The sequence below is a fragment of the Passer montanus genome, unplaced genomic scaffold, assembly GCF_014805655.1.
Source record: "Passer montanus isolate IOZ18808 unplaced genomic scaffold, ASM1480565v1 scaffold138, whole genome shotgun sequence".
In the NCBI taxonomy this organism is placed as follows: Eukaryota; Metazoa; Chordata; class Aves; order Passeriformes; family Passeridae; genus Passer; species Passer montanus.
Window position 1 is genome coordinate 76,488 of NW_024360719.1, and position 11,937 is coordinate 88,424.

Here is an 11,937-nt window from a genome sequence, read left to right on the forward strand (position 1 = left end):
CCAAAAAGTAAGAACTTGAAGCTGTTACACATAATTTGCTTAGCTCTTGCTCAGTAGAGATGATTTTTTTGTTCTTTGGAGTGAGTGTAGTAGCACTTCAGGATTTTAAATCTACAATAGTCAGTTCAAACAAATTACTTTTGTGTGTGAGTTGGCGACCTCTTATTATTTTCTTGTTTATTTCCTTTTTAACCTGGTTTTTAAAATCACATAGAGGCTGAAGCATAGAGGCTGATGCTCTGGGCTTGTCACTTTTTGTGTGCATCCGAAGGAATGAATGAGCTTTTGGATGAAGGGCTGGTTTCTTTACAAGGGGATTCTTTACACTGCAGGTTTTAATTGTCATGTTAGTAGTGAGAGAACTCTGTTTTCTGGGATCGTTGATCTTAGCCACTTTTGCAGATTCTCTAGTTCATTGAGAAGGAAAACATAATTTCCCAGGCCATGATGATTTGTCAGTGCAAATAACGTAGGAAGCGGAACTTCTGAGGACTTTGCTGTGAAACTGCTTTTCTTCTCGTTTTCACAACCAGTCTGTGCCATGTCTTTGTGCTGCCCGTAGGTGTTCGGTTTCCTGGCCACGGCCGTGTACGCCGTGAACGCGTTTGTGGCGGTTCAGAAGTGGCGGCTGAGCAGCAGGCAGCAGAGCGGCCGGCAGAGCAGCGACTACATCCGCGCTCGCACCGAGTCCCGGGAGGTGGTGCACCGGCCCGAGGCCCAGCGCCTGGACGCGTGAGAGCCCGTGCCACCGACAGGGAAACAGCGCTCCGCTCCCTCACGGAATAAGGGTTTTGCTTTGTTTGAGGAGGAAAAGGTGGATCCGAGGGTGGTGAGGATGCCCAGCCCTGCACGTGTGCAGAGATGTGTTGAGCCAGAAGCCGCTGTCACGAAGGCAGAAAATGTTGGTGGTTCAAAAGGAAGATCCCCTCAAGGCCTCCACATAGACATGGGCATATATTGTATAGCTCACAGAATATATAATATATGTCTGTTCTGAAGTATGTCGTTGCTTTGGATTAACTGCACAGCAGTTCCCTTCCCTCTCTGCAGATCCACTGCTCCTTCAGCTGCCCCAGGGACAGAGCAGCCCTGCCTGGCTGTGAGGGAGGAGGGACACCCACGGGAGCCCATGGAGCCAGGGCCACTCAGCAATAACTCGGCCAGAGGGACCTGTCCATCCCAAACTGTCTGTCTGTCCTCTGCCCGGCCTGCACTCCTGCCTGCCTGCTGGAGACCCGTGCCTCGCGTTCCCCTGGGTGCTGGGAGGGCCGGGGCTGGGCCGCGCCTGCCTGGGGATGCACTGAGGGCAGGAGGTGCTTGTCTGCTCCTGCTGGCTGCATCCCAGTGTTCATTCCAAAGTGGGAAAATAAATATGTTTGGGAGATGGGGTGGAGAAAAGGAGCTTAAGGGGCACAGTGGAGAACTAAGGGGTTGTCATCCTACAGACTTACATTCCAGCCATGGCTTTCTTTTTCTTTTTTTCTTTTTTTCCCCCCTTTTTTCTTTTTTATTTTTTTTTAAGGTTCAACATTTCTAGAAGTTTCTGCTGGAACTTGTTTTCCCTCTAAACCCAGGGTAAGCAAGAACTAGCAAAAAATTTATGTGCTTTTAAAGTGTTCCTAAGGTTGCACTGTTGTGATTCACGTAAGGTAAATATTTCTTTTTGGAAGGGTGGTTGTTCTAAAATTAAACCTTAATTGGTAGTAGGTAAACCTGATTTTTATTTTAACTGGGTGTTTCTGCAGATTTATTCCCCTTAGGATTCTTTGAAAAATGATTTTAGCTAATTGGAAAATAATATGATTGTATTGATTCATTTAGAAATAGTAAATAGCTGAAGGTTTTTGTTTTTTTTTAATTTTCCTTGTACATCCAGTGAATGAATTACATTTTCTCTACTCAGAACTCAAATTCAGCAGTAATTGGCTAGATGATGTCACAATATTATTAGGAATATGTCTCTTGATATTTTCCTGTTTCTTTGGTGTTTTTATCGCTGTAGTGCATTATTTGTCATTTGTGTGCCTGTGTGAAGACAGTGTGTGTGGGAGGAGATCTCTAGAACGGAACTCCTTGGTGGTGTGAGGAAAATGAAAATCTGTGCAATTAGTGGAACTGTTTGCCATGTGTGCCTGAGTTTGTGTGTCCTGCTGGAGCTGCACTGCTCAGGGTCAGAACAAGGGGCAGTGTGCTGTGGGTGAGGTATTGAACATGAAACCCACGTTACACCAAACAGGAGGTCAGGAGAAGTGCCTGGGCTTTTATAATACTGGAGGGAGCTCCCATAGTGAAAGTGTGAACCTAATGCTGCAATATTCAAATTGAGCAGCAGAGAATTATTTTGATGAGTGAAAAAAAGGTGACAAAGGTGGTGCCTTTTCATTTTCAATCTATTGACATCTATAGTGCATTTCACCTCAGTGGCTAAGAATGAGATTGAAGTTCAGAGTTACTGATGAGGTTAAGGAAAATTTGTATTTTCTTAGTGATTGATGGTTTACCAGTTCCTACAGTAACATTTTATTGTGCTTTATTGGATGTTATGCCAAAGGGAACACCAGTTTAAAAGAAGACTGAACCAACTCTTGGTGCTGGGTTAGAACAGGCATTCCACTGAGGGTTGTCTCACCTGGGTGCATTCCCTGAGCAGTACGGGGCAGTTCCATGGCCAGTGTGGTAAGAAATAACAATTTATTATTGCCAGAACTACTGTGACAGCCCTGCTGTTTGCCAGCACTGCCCAGGACTGGCAGAGTTTGCAATGTCAATTATTAAAAGACTTTTTAAAAGTAGCACAAGCATACCCAGTCGGGAATTGTAAACTGCCATCAAAGCAGTTCGGATAAAGATTGTAAAAAACCCCAAGCAAACCCAAACCAGACAAAACAAAAAAAACCCCAAACATCCCACACCAAAATCAAGCCAAACCCACCTACTGAAATACAGAATACAGTTCTTCAGAGGCTCCATGCTTTTAGAGTTGCCATCTGAAACCAGGAGGGGGTTTTGTCAGTGGCCAGGGCTGAAGGAGCATCCCCAGATCCTCTCCTGTGCTCACTGTGGTCGGGGCAGAGCTCTGCGGGCTCCTGTGCCTCTCTGGTTTATGAATTTGTACCTTTCAAGCCCTGCACCTTTCCTGGCCTGGAGGAAGGGTGGCTCAGGGTTTTTCTGTGCAGTGAGGTCCCAGCCCTTCGAGCTGCAGTGCCAGGAGCAGAGTGCAGCAGTCACACCTCAGTGGGGCCCTGGGGCTGCTGCAGGAGGGGTGAGGTTCCTGCAGCTGGGAATGCCAGTAGTCATTACTCACATCAGGCCCTGAGCCTAGCACAGCTCTCAGGGTGGAATCCGAAAGAGAACAGTAATTTTAAAAACACTAATTTTAAAAACACTATCTGATTCACTTCGTGAAACAAAAGGAAATGTAAATGTGTAATTTCCTTATTTTGGGGACCAAAGATGATTTTAATATTGTATAGTATATACTTTCTAAAAAAATCTTAAGCACTTATTGCTCTGCAGAGACATTATTTACTATTTGGATTTTATAGAAGGGAAATAAAATACCTATGAGAGACAACTACATTTGAAATACTAAGCTCATTTTGATGTATCCATGGCTCATTTGCCCTGAGTTAATTTGACACAGTGTATTGGAGAGGTATTTTTTTTAAGACTGTTATCTAAACTGCAGTCAGACAAAAAACTGTTAAGGAAGAAAAGAGGGTAGAAAGTTTTTTGTTTTTTTTTTTAATTGCTTAGACAAGTGACATTAAATTGCTTGTCTCAGCCAGTTAGTCTTGCTTGTAATTGCTAGCACACAGGGATAATTTCTTTTAGTCCTTAAGGGTGCTGTTTAGCTTCATAAAGGGACTCAAACCCCACTGGAAATAGAACTAAATAAAAGCAAACAGGTGAGCTTGGTAGGAACAGGATGCTTGAAGCAGTGACGGTTTGGATGAGTCCCCTTTGGTCCAAGAGAGCCCTCAGCTCTGGAGTCTGGGTGTTTCTGGGTGCAGACATGACTGCATTCTGCAGCCTGTGCACAGTGTTACACAGTAAGCTCTGGAGCAGCAGCACTGCTGGAGGAGCCTCTTTGCCTCTCCTGCTCAGTTTGCCAGCCTCAGCTGAGGTTGGAGCCACGTCCTTGAGCTGTGCAAACAGCCCCAGCAGGAGCTCCTAAAGCCACAGAGGAACTCACTCATGTCTGAGTAAAGCCAATTCCTTCTTCCTCCACCATTTCCTTTTATTTGGAATATTCGTGCCTCATGGATCAAATGCTTTCATATTTAATTCTTGCTAAGCCTTGTTTGTTGGTCTGTGCAGTGCCAGGAAATCAGAATGTGTCCAACATCCCTTGATTTCAGCTGGGGTGCTCTTCCCTTTCCTGGTGGCTTAGGAGGTTGGCTGGGTGTTCTTTCCCGTGGGACTGTGGAAAGCTGGTGCTGCTCTGAGATTCCTGGTAGGAGCTTGGGAGGGGTAGAGAGTGATCTCCCTGTGCCTTCTGAGACAGGCACTGGCTCCAGAGATCTGGGACTGCAGATCTCTGATCCCAGACTGTGCTGCTCACTGGATTCAGGAGCACAGCATCAGCAAAATCTGTGCCTTGGCAGCAGCTCCTCTTCTTTCAGTTATAAGGTGTCTTTTACACGGGATTTCAGTAAAGGAGCAGCGGGTGCTGCTCTTTCCTTGGCTTTGTCACCTGTTGTGACAAACACTTCCCAGTGTGTGTTTGTCACTCTGGTCTCACGGCACACTCTGGCATTGTTTCAGCTCTGTCTTTCATTGCTGCTTCCAGAAGGAGGAGGGAAAGGTTCCCGCTCCACTGGGGAGGAATTTGTGTTCCCCCTGTGAGTTCCTCTGTCCGTGTGCTGGTTGTCCCCTCCCGCCAGGACAAGCCAGTGGTTCATGCAGTGCTTGCACACAGCAGAGGGGATCTGCTGCAGGCGGCCCTGGACTGTTCTGGGTGGGTCAACCACCAGCTTTTCATGAGCTTTAAGGTCCCTAAATGAATCTGGTCACCTCTCTGCTGTTTTGGGGGTGTGCACGCACTGCAAATGCTTAGCTAATCTGTGGCTTTATTAATGCAATCCTTTCTTTCTCCCCCTCCCTCTTCCTCAGGCCTCTTTCTGTTATTTTCTTGTCTCAAGTCTCATGTCATGTTGTAATAATTTCTACTTGTTTTCTTTTGTGAAGGAAAAAAACCTCACAAAAAATCTAAAATAAGCAAGAATAATGGTTTGAGGGCATAATCAAAAATGTAAACAAACTTAATAGCAGTTCAGGTAGTGTAGGAAGTAGTATTTGTCTCTCCTACTGATCAGCTTTTTGCATGGAGGAGCATGAAGAACAGAGCTGCCCTGAAAGCTCTGGAGCCAAAACTCTTCAGGAGGCATTCAGGATAATAAAAAGGCACAGTCTGATAAGGAATTGGAGATGTGAGAAGGACACTTGACAATCCAGAGCTTTCAAATGAGACATGAACCCACAGTGGGCACAGCAGTCATGGGGATCTCAGGGGGCTGGGAAAGGGCTGGGATTGCCCAGGCTCAGCTCCCAGAGAGTCCAGAGGGGGATCCAGTCTGGTCCCTGCTCAGTCCCACAGGGAAGAAAGCCAGGGTCTGTCACTGCTGAAAATCAGGCACTTGACTTGTGTTTGCACCATGAAATAATGGATTGTTCATTGTCTGGAGGGCCAGCAAAACTCAGAATTACTGTGCAGGTGCAGGTGTCCTGTGTGTGAGTTTTAATGGCAACAAAAGCTTTTCAAAATTATCCTGAAATCAGTACAAAAATGCACGGAATGTGTGAAAATACTTTATAGAAATTATGCCACGTTCCTCTCTTTATTTTGACAGAGGGAGTTGGTCAAAATGAATTTTGGTCAAAATACAAATACTCAGGAAATCTCTGAATGACATTGTAGAGGGTTTTCCTGGTATATTATTTTCCCTGTCAGCCACTTGGCCACCTTTATAGATCTGCTTGACCAAGTCAGAGTGGTGCTGTCCAACCTGAAAGGGTTCCCTTGTTTTGGTCTTTTTTTTTGGTTGGTTTTTTTTTGGTTTTTTTTTTTTGGTTATATTTTAAAAATCTGTCTATAATTTAATCATTTGTATAAAAATAATCTTTTTAAAAAATCTGCTTACACTGTGATTTCTGGTAGCCTTTAATTTAGAGTATACAACACAATCTAATTTTCTAATTTTCTTTTTGGATATGCAGCTTTCAGAAGTGTTCTTATATATGCCCAGAAATGAAAGTTGTCTATTTATCATAGGAATGTGATTAGATAAAGTAACCTATCCAGAATCCCAGTGCAGCTCTTTCATATGTGCTGGATGGACTAGTTAGTGAAATTGCCTTTTAATCTCTATGGGTTAATAAATATTTTTTTATAACTAGCCACAGATATTCCTTTTTAAATTATACTTGGCAAACAGAAGATATTTAATTTTATATACAATATACATAGTTACCTTGATTGACATATTTATAACATAGAGCTTTGTGTTTACTATGAAGGTTTTATCTGTATCCCGTGGACTTCATGGGTAGAACTTTTAAAAGTCAGTTAGCATTTATGGAAGGATATGGGAACTTTCTTCATGGCTTCACAGTGAGGACATAGGAGCATTTAAAAGGCAATAGCCAGATTGTTTTACAAGTATTTGGGGGGGGTTCTTATTTTTCGATTGGGGCTGGTCCCTGCAGCTATTTTAATAACATCTGGATGTGAGTAACAGAATGGAATATGAGCATCTGCCTCTTCTGACTGTCACAGGCCATTGTCTAGAGCACAGGAAATTTCAGGGTATTGTATTGTTTTGCTTTGGACAAATGTCTCAATAGACCTACTTAATTAAAACCTTCATGTGTCTGAAAGAAAACATCCTCTCTTAACTAGGTTGATTTATCTCTTTTGGTACCCTTTTAATCCCAAAAGCAGAGTTGTCTGAATATCTTTAGTGATGTTCCAGCTATCCTGATGTCTGCAGGTTAAAGTGGTCCTGGCTAGCACCCTTTTATTACAACAATTGCTACCTTCATTTTTCTACTGTTTCTACTTTAATCTTGAATGTTTACCAGTTTCTATTGTTGGATCTTGTGGAGGGAGAGTGTCTTAGCACTACAGCTCATCCAGCTTTAACTCATAATACATCACAGTCCTGGAGTAAGAAAATATTTTTAATTATATATTGTGTCCAATTTATTGCATTTTAAAATGACTTCTATACTTAAGACACAACATTTATGACATGATAGGACGAATGACTTAGCTAATCATTGTATCTGTCTAGACTTACTCTCTTTTGTGTTAGTGTCATTTTGAAACTATTTGTATATGTTGAAGTTTGTAAGGGTTCAGGAACCCACAATAAAATAGTAAAGTACGTATTTATTTCTCATTATAATGCTCAAATTTGATTTGGAAGTTGACACTTTGTATGTCTTTTCACAGAATTGTAAACAAATACCGAAAAACTGCTTCACCTAGGGTGCCTTCCATGTGTGGTACTAACACTTGTCATTCACAGGAATAGAGATGTAAATTTATGAATCCAGTAAACACTATTTTTGTAATGTGAGTCACTAACTCAGCTCTGGCCTCGTTGTGCTTTGTTCCCACCAACTCCAGGTTTATGGCTGCTGTGGTCACTGCCTTCCCTCCCTGTGTGCACTGGACCTGACCCCTGGGGAATCACAGGTTGTGTCTCCTTTGCTCAGCTGCCCCCCGAGCACATTCCTGGTGTTCCAGGTTCCCTTCCTTGGGCCGTGTGGAAGGATGCTCAGTGTGGGGTGTCTGTATGGTCAGGGCTGACCTTGGCTGCTCTAGACCAATTCTGCAGCCCAATCCAAACATTCCAGCTCATAATTGATGATTTACAGCTTGTGAAGAGGGAGCATCCAGGCCTGACCAAAAGACTTTATCTCTCTGGGTTACAGGTGCTGTATTGACAGGTTTGTAATTGCAAACAGCTCAGAGGTATTATGGAAAAACCAGGTTAGAATTCTATTCAGGCTGAGCAAAGGGAATGCAATTTTCCTTTTATCATGAGCACAAGTCTGCTGTGCTATACCCTTGGTACTTTGCTTTTGGAGTACAGCCTGCAGTGTTCTGTCCTGGAGAGCCCTTGGTGATCTCAGTGTGGTGTGAGGCAGCACCCGGCTGTTGTCCTGCCCTGGGCAGTGCCCCTCACCCAGGGGCCAGGCCAGGGCTCCCCTGAGCTCCAGACCTTGCTGCAGGACTGTGGGGTTTCACATTCCCCTGGAGACAGCTCACAGCCCTGGAGGATTTCCCGTTGTTCTGCAGAGCCCGGAGATGCAGCAGCTGCTCCAAGGTGGTGCTCCAGGAGCAGCTCCCACTGCCTGCCAGATCTGGGTGGGAAAGGTATCCTGGGAATGCTTGACCAAGCTCAGAGGCAAGGTACTCTACAAGAAAACACAGCCTCCTGGTGTAGCTTGTTTCTACACCAGTAACCATCTTTGAGTTGTTGAGGTCTTTCTTTGTTGTCTGTGCTAATAAAAAACCACAAGCTGAAGAGTTGTAAAGTCTTGCAATACACAAAGCAGTCTTGGTTTTAAAATCCATGCTATTGCAACATAATTTAAATGGTGTATTTATCAGTTTTAAATGTCATTTTGCTTTTCCAGTCTTTTGTATATGGGCACAATACTTTTTGTAATTTTTTTTTTTTATTTAGTTGTCTTTCTGTCTTTTCTTTCTGGTATTGGAAGATTGGAGCTCTCTGGGTTTTCACGGTACTCTTCTGATCATTCTTCATAGTGGTAAAAGTGTATTTTTGTATGTAGGAGAAATGGAAGTTTTCTAACACTTATTCAAATCAATATAGTACGGAATCATTTGTGAAGGACTTCCTGTTTAATAAATGGACATATTAAAGTACTAAAACAGTGTCTCCATCTGTAAACATGGCCTGGGCTGGGGTAATTTTCTTCCTAGTGCTGATGTGGGGCTGTTTTGCATGTGTGTTGATAATTCAGAGATGTTTGTGTTAATGCTGAGCTCACCCAGAGCCAAGGCTTTTCCTGCCCCTTGTGCTGCCATGCTGGGGAGGTTGAGGGGGGCAGAGCCAGGACAGATGACCCCAGCTGACCACAGGGGCATCCCATGTCTTATGGCATCAGCATCTGAAGGGGGAAGAAGGAGGAAGGGAGCATGTTTGGAGTGATGGAGTTTGTCTTCCCAGGTCACCCTTCCAGGGGATGTGGCCCTGCTCTCCTGGAGGTGCTGAGCGCCTGCCTGCCCATGGGAATTAATTCCTTGTTTTGCTTTCCTTGTGTGCACAGCTTTTGCTTTCCCTATGAAATTGTCTTCATCTCACCACAGGAGTTTTCTCACTTTTCCCCTCCCCATTCTCTGCCTGATCCCGCTGGTGGGAGCAGAGCGAGCCCAGCGAGGACCTTGGGGGCTGCTGGGGTGAAACCCCCCAGGAGGCAGCAGAAGTGCTCAGTGCAGCACTGGGGGTCCTGGGCTCTAACAGAGCTGCAAAAGGCACTTTGTGTGGGGGGCACACCCACCATGCAGCCCTGGCTGGGGCTGTCCCTGGGACACTCCTGGCTGCAGGAGAAACCATGGGAGAGCCTTGGGGAGAGGCAGTGGAGCAGAGGGAACGTGGAACTGCTCTGCTGCTCTCGTGCTGGTGGTGGAACTGCTCTTGGAGCAGTTCTGGTGCGCTGCCGTGGGCTGCAAGGCTCCATGCTGGGCTCTGCAGCTGCCCATTTGGGACTGGAAAGGGATTTTGGGGCTGAAATGCCCCAGGGAGTGGGGAACACTCTGCTGCCTCTCAGGCTGGGACTGCAAGTGGCTCTGGGGGCATTTTTGGTTTCCAGGTGCTTTAGGCACGAGGTGGAAGCCCTGAGTCAGTACAGGTGAGAACTGTGGAACGCCCCGAGGGATGGGTGAGTCTGTGAAGGGATTTGGGAATGTGGATGCTGCACTTAGAACACCGGAGGGACCGGGGCGGGTGGGGAGGGGGACACAGGGGGTGGCACAAGGGAAGGATTCCCTGAGGGAGCCAGAGGCTCTTACAAGGGGCCAGTTCATTTTGCCTGTGGGGGCTGTCAGCAGCACTGTGGGATTACCCAGAGGGGTATCCATGGTGTTCCTGGGTCAGGAGAAGCTTCATCAGCTGTCAAATTAAAAAAAAAATTTAAAAATTGTCTAACTTGTAGATACTGGATCTTCCTTCAGTCTCCCAGGAACACTGTAATTAATTTATTCATGGATCAGGCTAACAAAATGTGTGTCCAAAATCCATAAAAGAAAAGGACAAGGATTTCCTGGTGAAAAAAACCGTTGGAATCAGTATTTTCCTCTTCACGGAAGTGGATTTAAAAATTGAGTTATTTTTAAAAAACAACCAAAACCAAACAATCAACAAAAGCAGTAGCAATAAAAAAACCAAACCAAAACCAAATCCCACCAACCAAGAAAAAAAAATCCCTAACAATCCCAAACCAAAAAACCTCCACCCAAACTCCTCCTCTCCAAAGCCCCAAACAAAACCACACTTAAATTTTCTGGGTAACACTGTTTTACTTTCTGGCCTGGAAGCTTTACAAAACACTGAACAGTGAATTCTTCCAGTAAAGGAGTGTCCTAGGGTGACTATCTGTGTTGCAGTGTGGATTCTTTGATGCACTCCTGTTTATTTATTCCTGACTTTTTAAAGATCCTGACTTTTAAGCCATGCAAAAAGATGTGAGAAGGTTCACATTCTCAGTGAAATTTCTTCTGCCTCCTTGATGCATCCTCTCTGAGGATTAACGGAGGGCCAGGTGGGGCTGCTCTGCACATGCTGCACATGTGGCATTTGCCCTGGAGGGCAGTTTGTGTCCTGGTGCAAATCTGGAGTGAAGCCACTCAATGATATTATTTCTGACCAGAACTGTGCCCAGTGAACTTGCTTAGCAGAAGGACAATGAGTGGAACCAGGTGCTTACTGAGCAGAGCAGTTGTGTTCTGCTTTCCAGCACACCAGGCTGTTCTCCACCACCACAGCAGCTGAGATTCTCTGCTCTTCCTTGCTTTCCTGGAAGTGACTGTCAGATGGAAACTGAAGACCTGAGGAACTTCAAACAGTATCAAGTGAAAAGCACAGTTGGGTGGGGTAATGGCCAGGGTGTTCAAAGGATAACAGAGCCTCTTACTTCAGTCAGAATCTAAACCAGCTACTTGGAAAGGTATTTGAGTTTCTTGGAAAGGTCTTTTGAACTCTTTAGTGTCACCTGTCCAAAAATCACTGCACAAGTCTGAGCAAGTCCACAGATAAATGGAAAAACTTGGTAGGAGGGAGAGAGCCCTTCAGGCAGAGGAGAGCTGTGTGAACTCACCTGAGGAGCCACTTTCCCTTCCTGTCGGTGGCTTTGGGGTCATGGAACTTCTGGCATTCTTCCTACAAGGATTCATCCACACTTGGGGTTGGAAACTCCTTCTCAGGCAGGCCCAGGAACTCCAGGTGGCTGCAGTGAGGGCAGGGACTGGGCTCTGGGGGCTTTGGAAGCAGCTCCTCCACAGGACACGAGTGATTGTGATTGGAAAGAGGTGTCTGAGGAGGCCACTGAAATCAGCACTCACTTAAGGGTTCCACACTGCAGGGGGGGTGCTGTGCTTGTCTCCTGAATTGCAGAGAGTGCTCCCAGCACCCTTTTGATGTCAGTTGAGGAAAAACAACCAAACACACCCCAAAAGCCAAGCTGACTTTTCCTCCACGTGCCCCAGACCCTGAACTTGGTGCAGTATTTGTGGCAGAATATGGGCAGAAGAGTGAGTCAGCCCCTTCCACCCCAATCCAAACTGGCTTTGAAGTAATTATTTTAAATCTAATTTTCTGAAATGATATCTCTAAAATACAGAACCATGTTTTCTTTCAGTCATGGGAACAGGTCATTTTTAATAAAAGCCTGGGATCTTACAGA

At 45.1% G+C, this 11,937-nt stretch overlaps 1 protein-coding gene across 1 annotated transcript in view; it reads left to right on the forward strand.

The window, feature by feature from the left end:
- Positions 1–8,908, forward strand: part of CMTM4 (CKLF like MARVEL transmembrane domain containing 4) — a 36,792-nt gene extending 27,884 nt beyond the window's left edge. Inside the window, exon 4 of the mRNA XM_039699707.1 lies at positions 563–8,908. Within this exon, the coding sequence (XP_039555641.1) occupies positions 563–736 (174 nt within the window). The 3' untranslated portion in view covers positions 737–8,908. The remainder of the gene's footprint in view (positions 1–562) is intronic.
- The last annotated feature ends 3,029 nt before the right edge of the window (positions 8,909–11,937 follow it).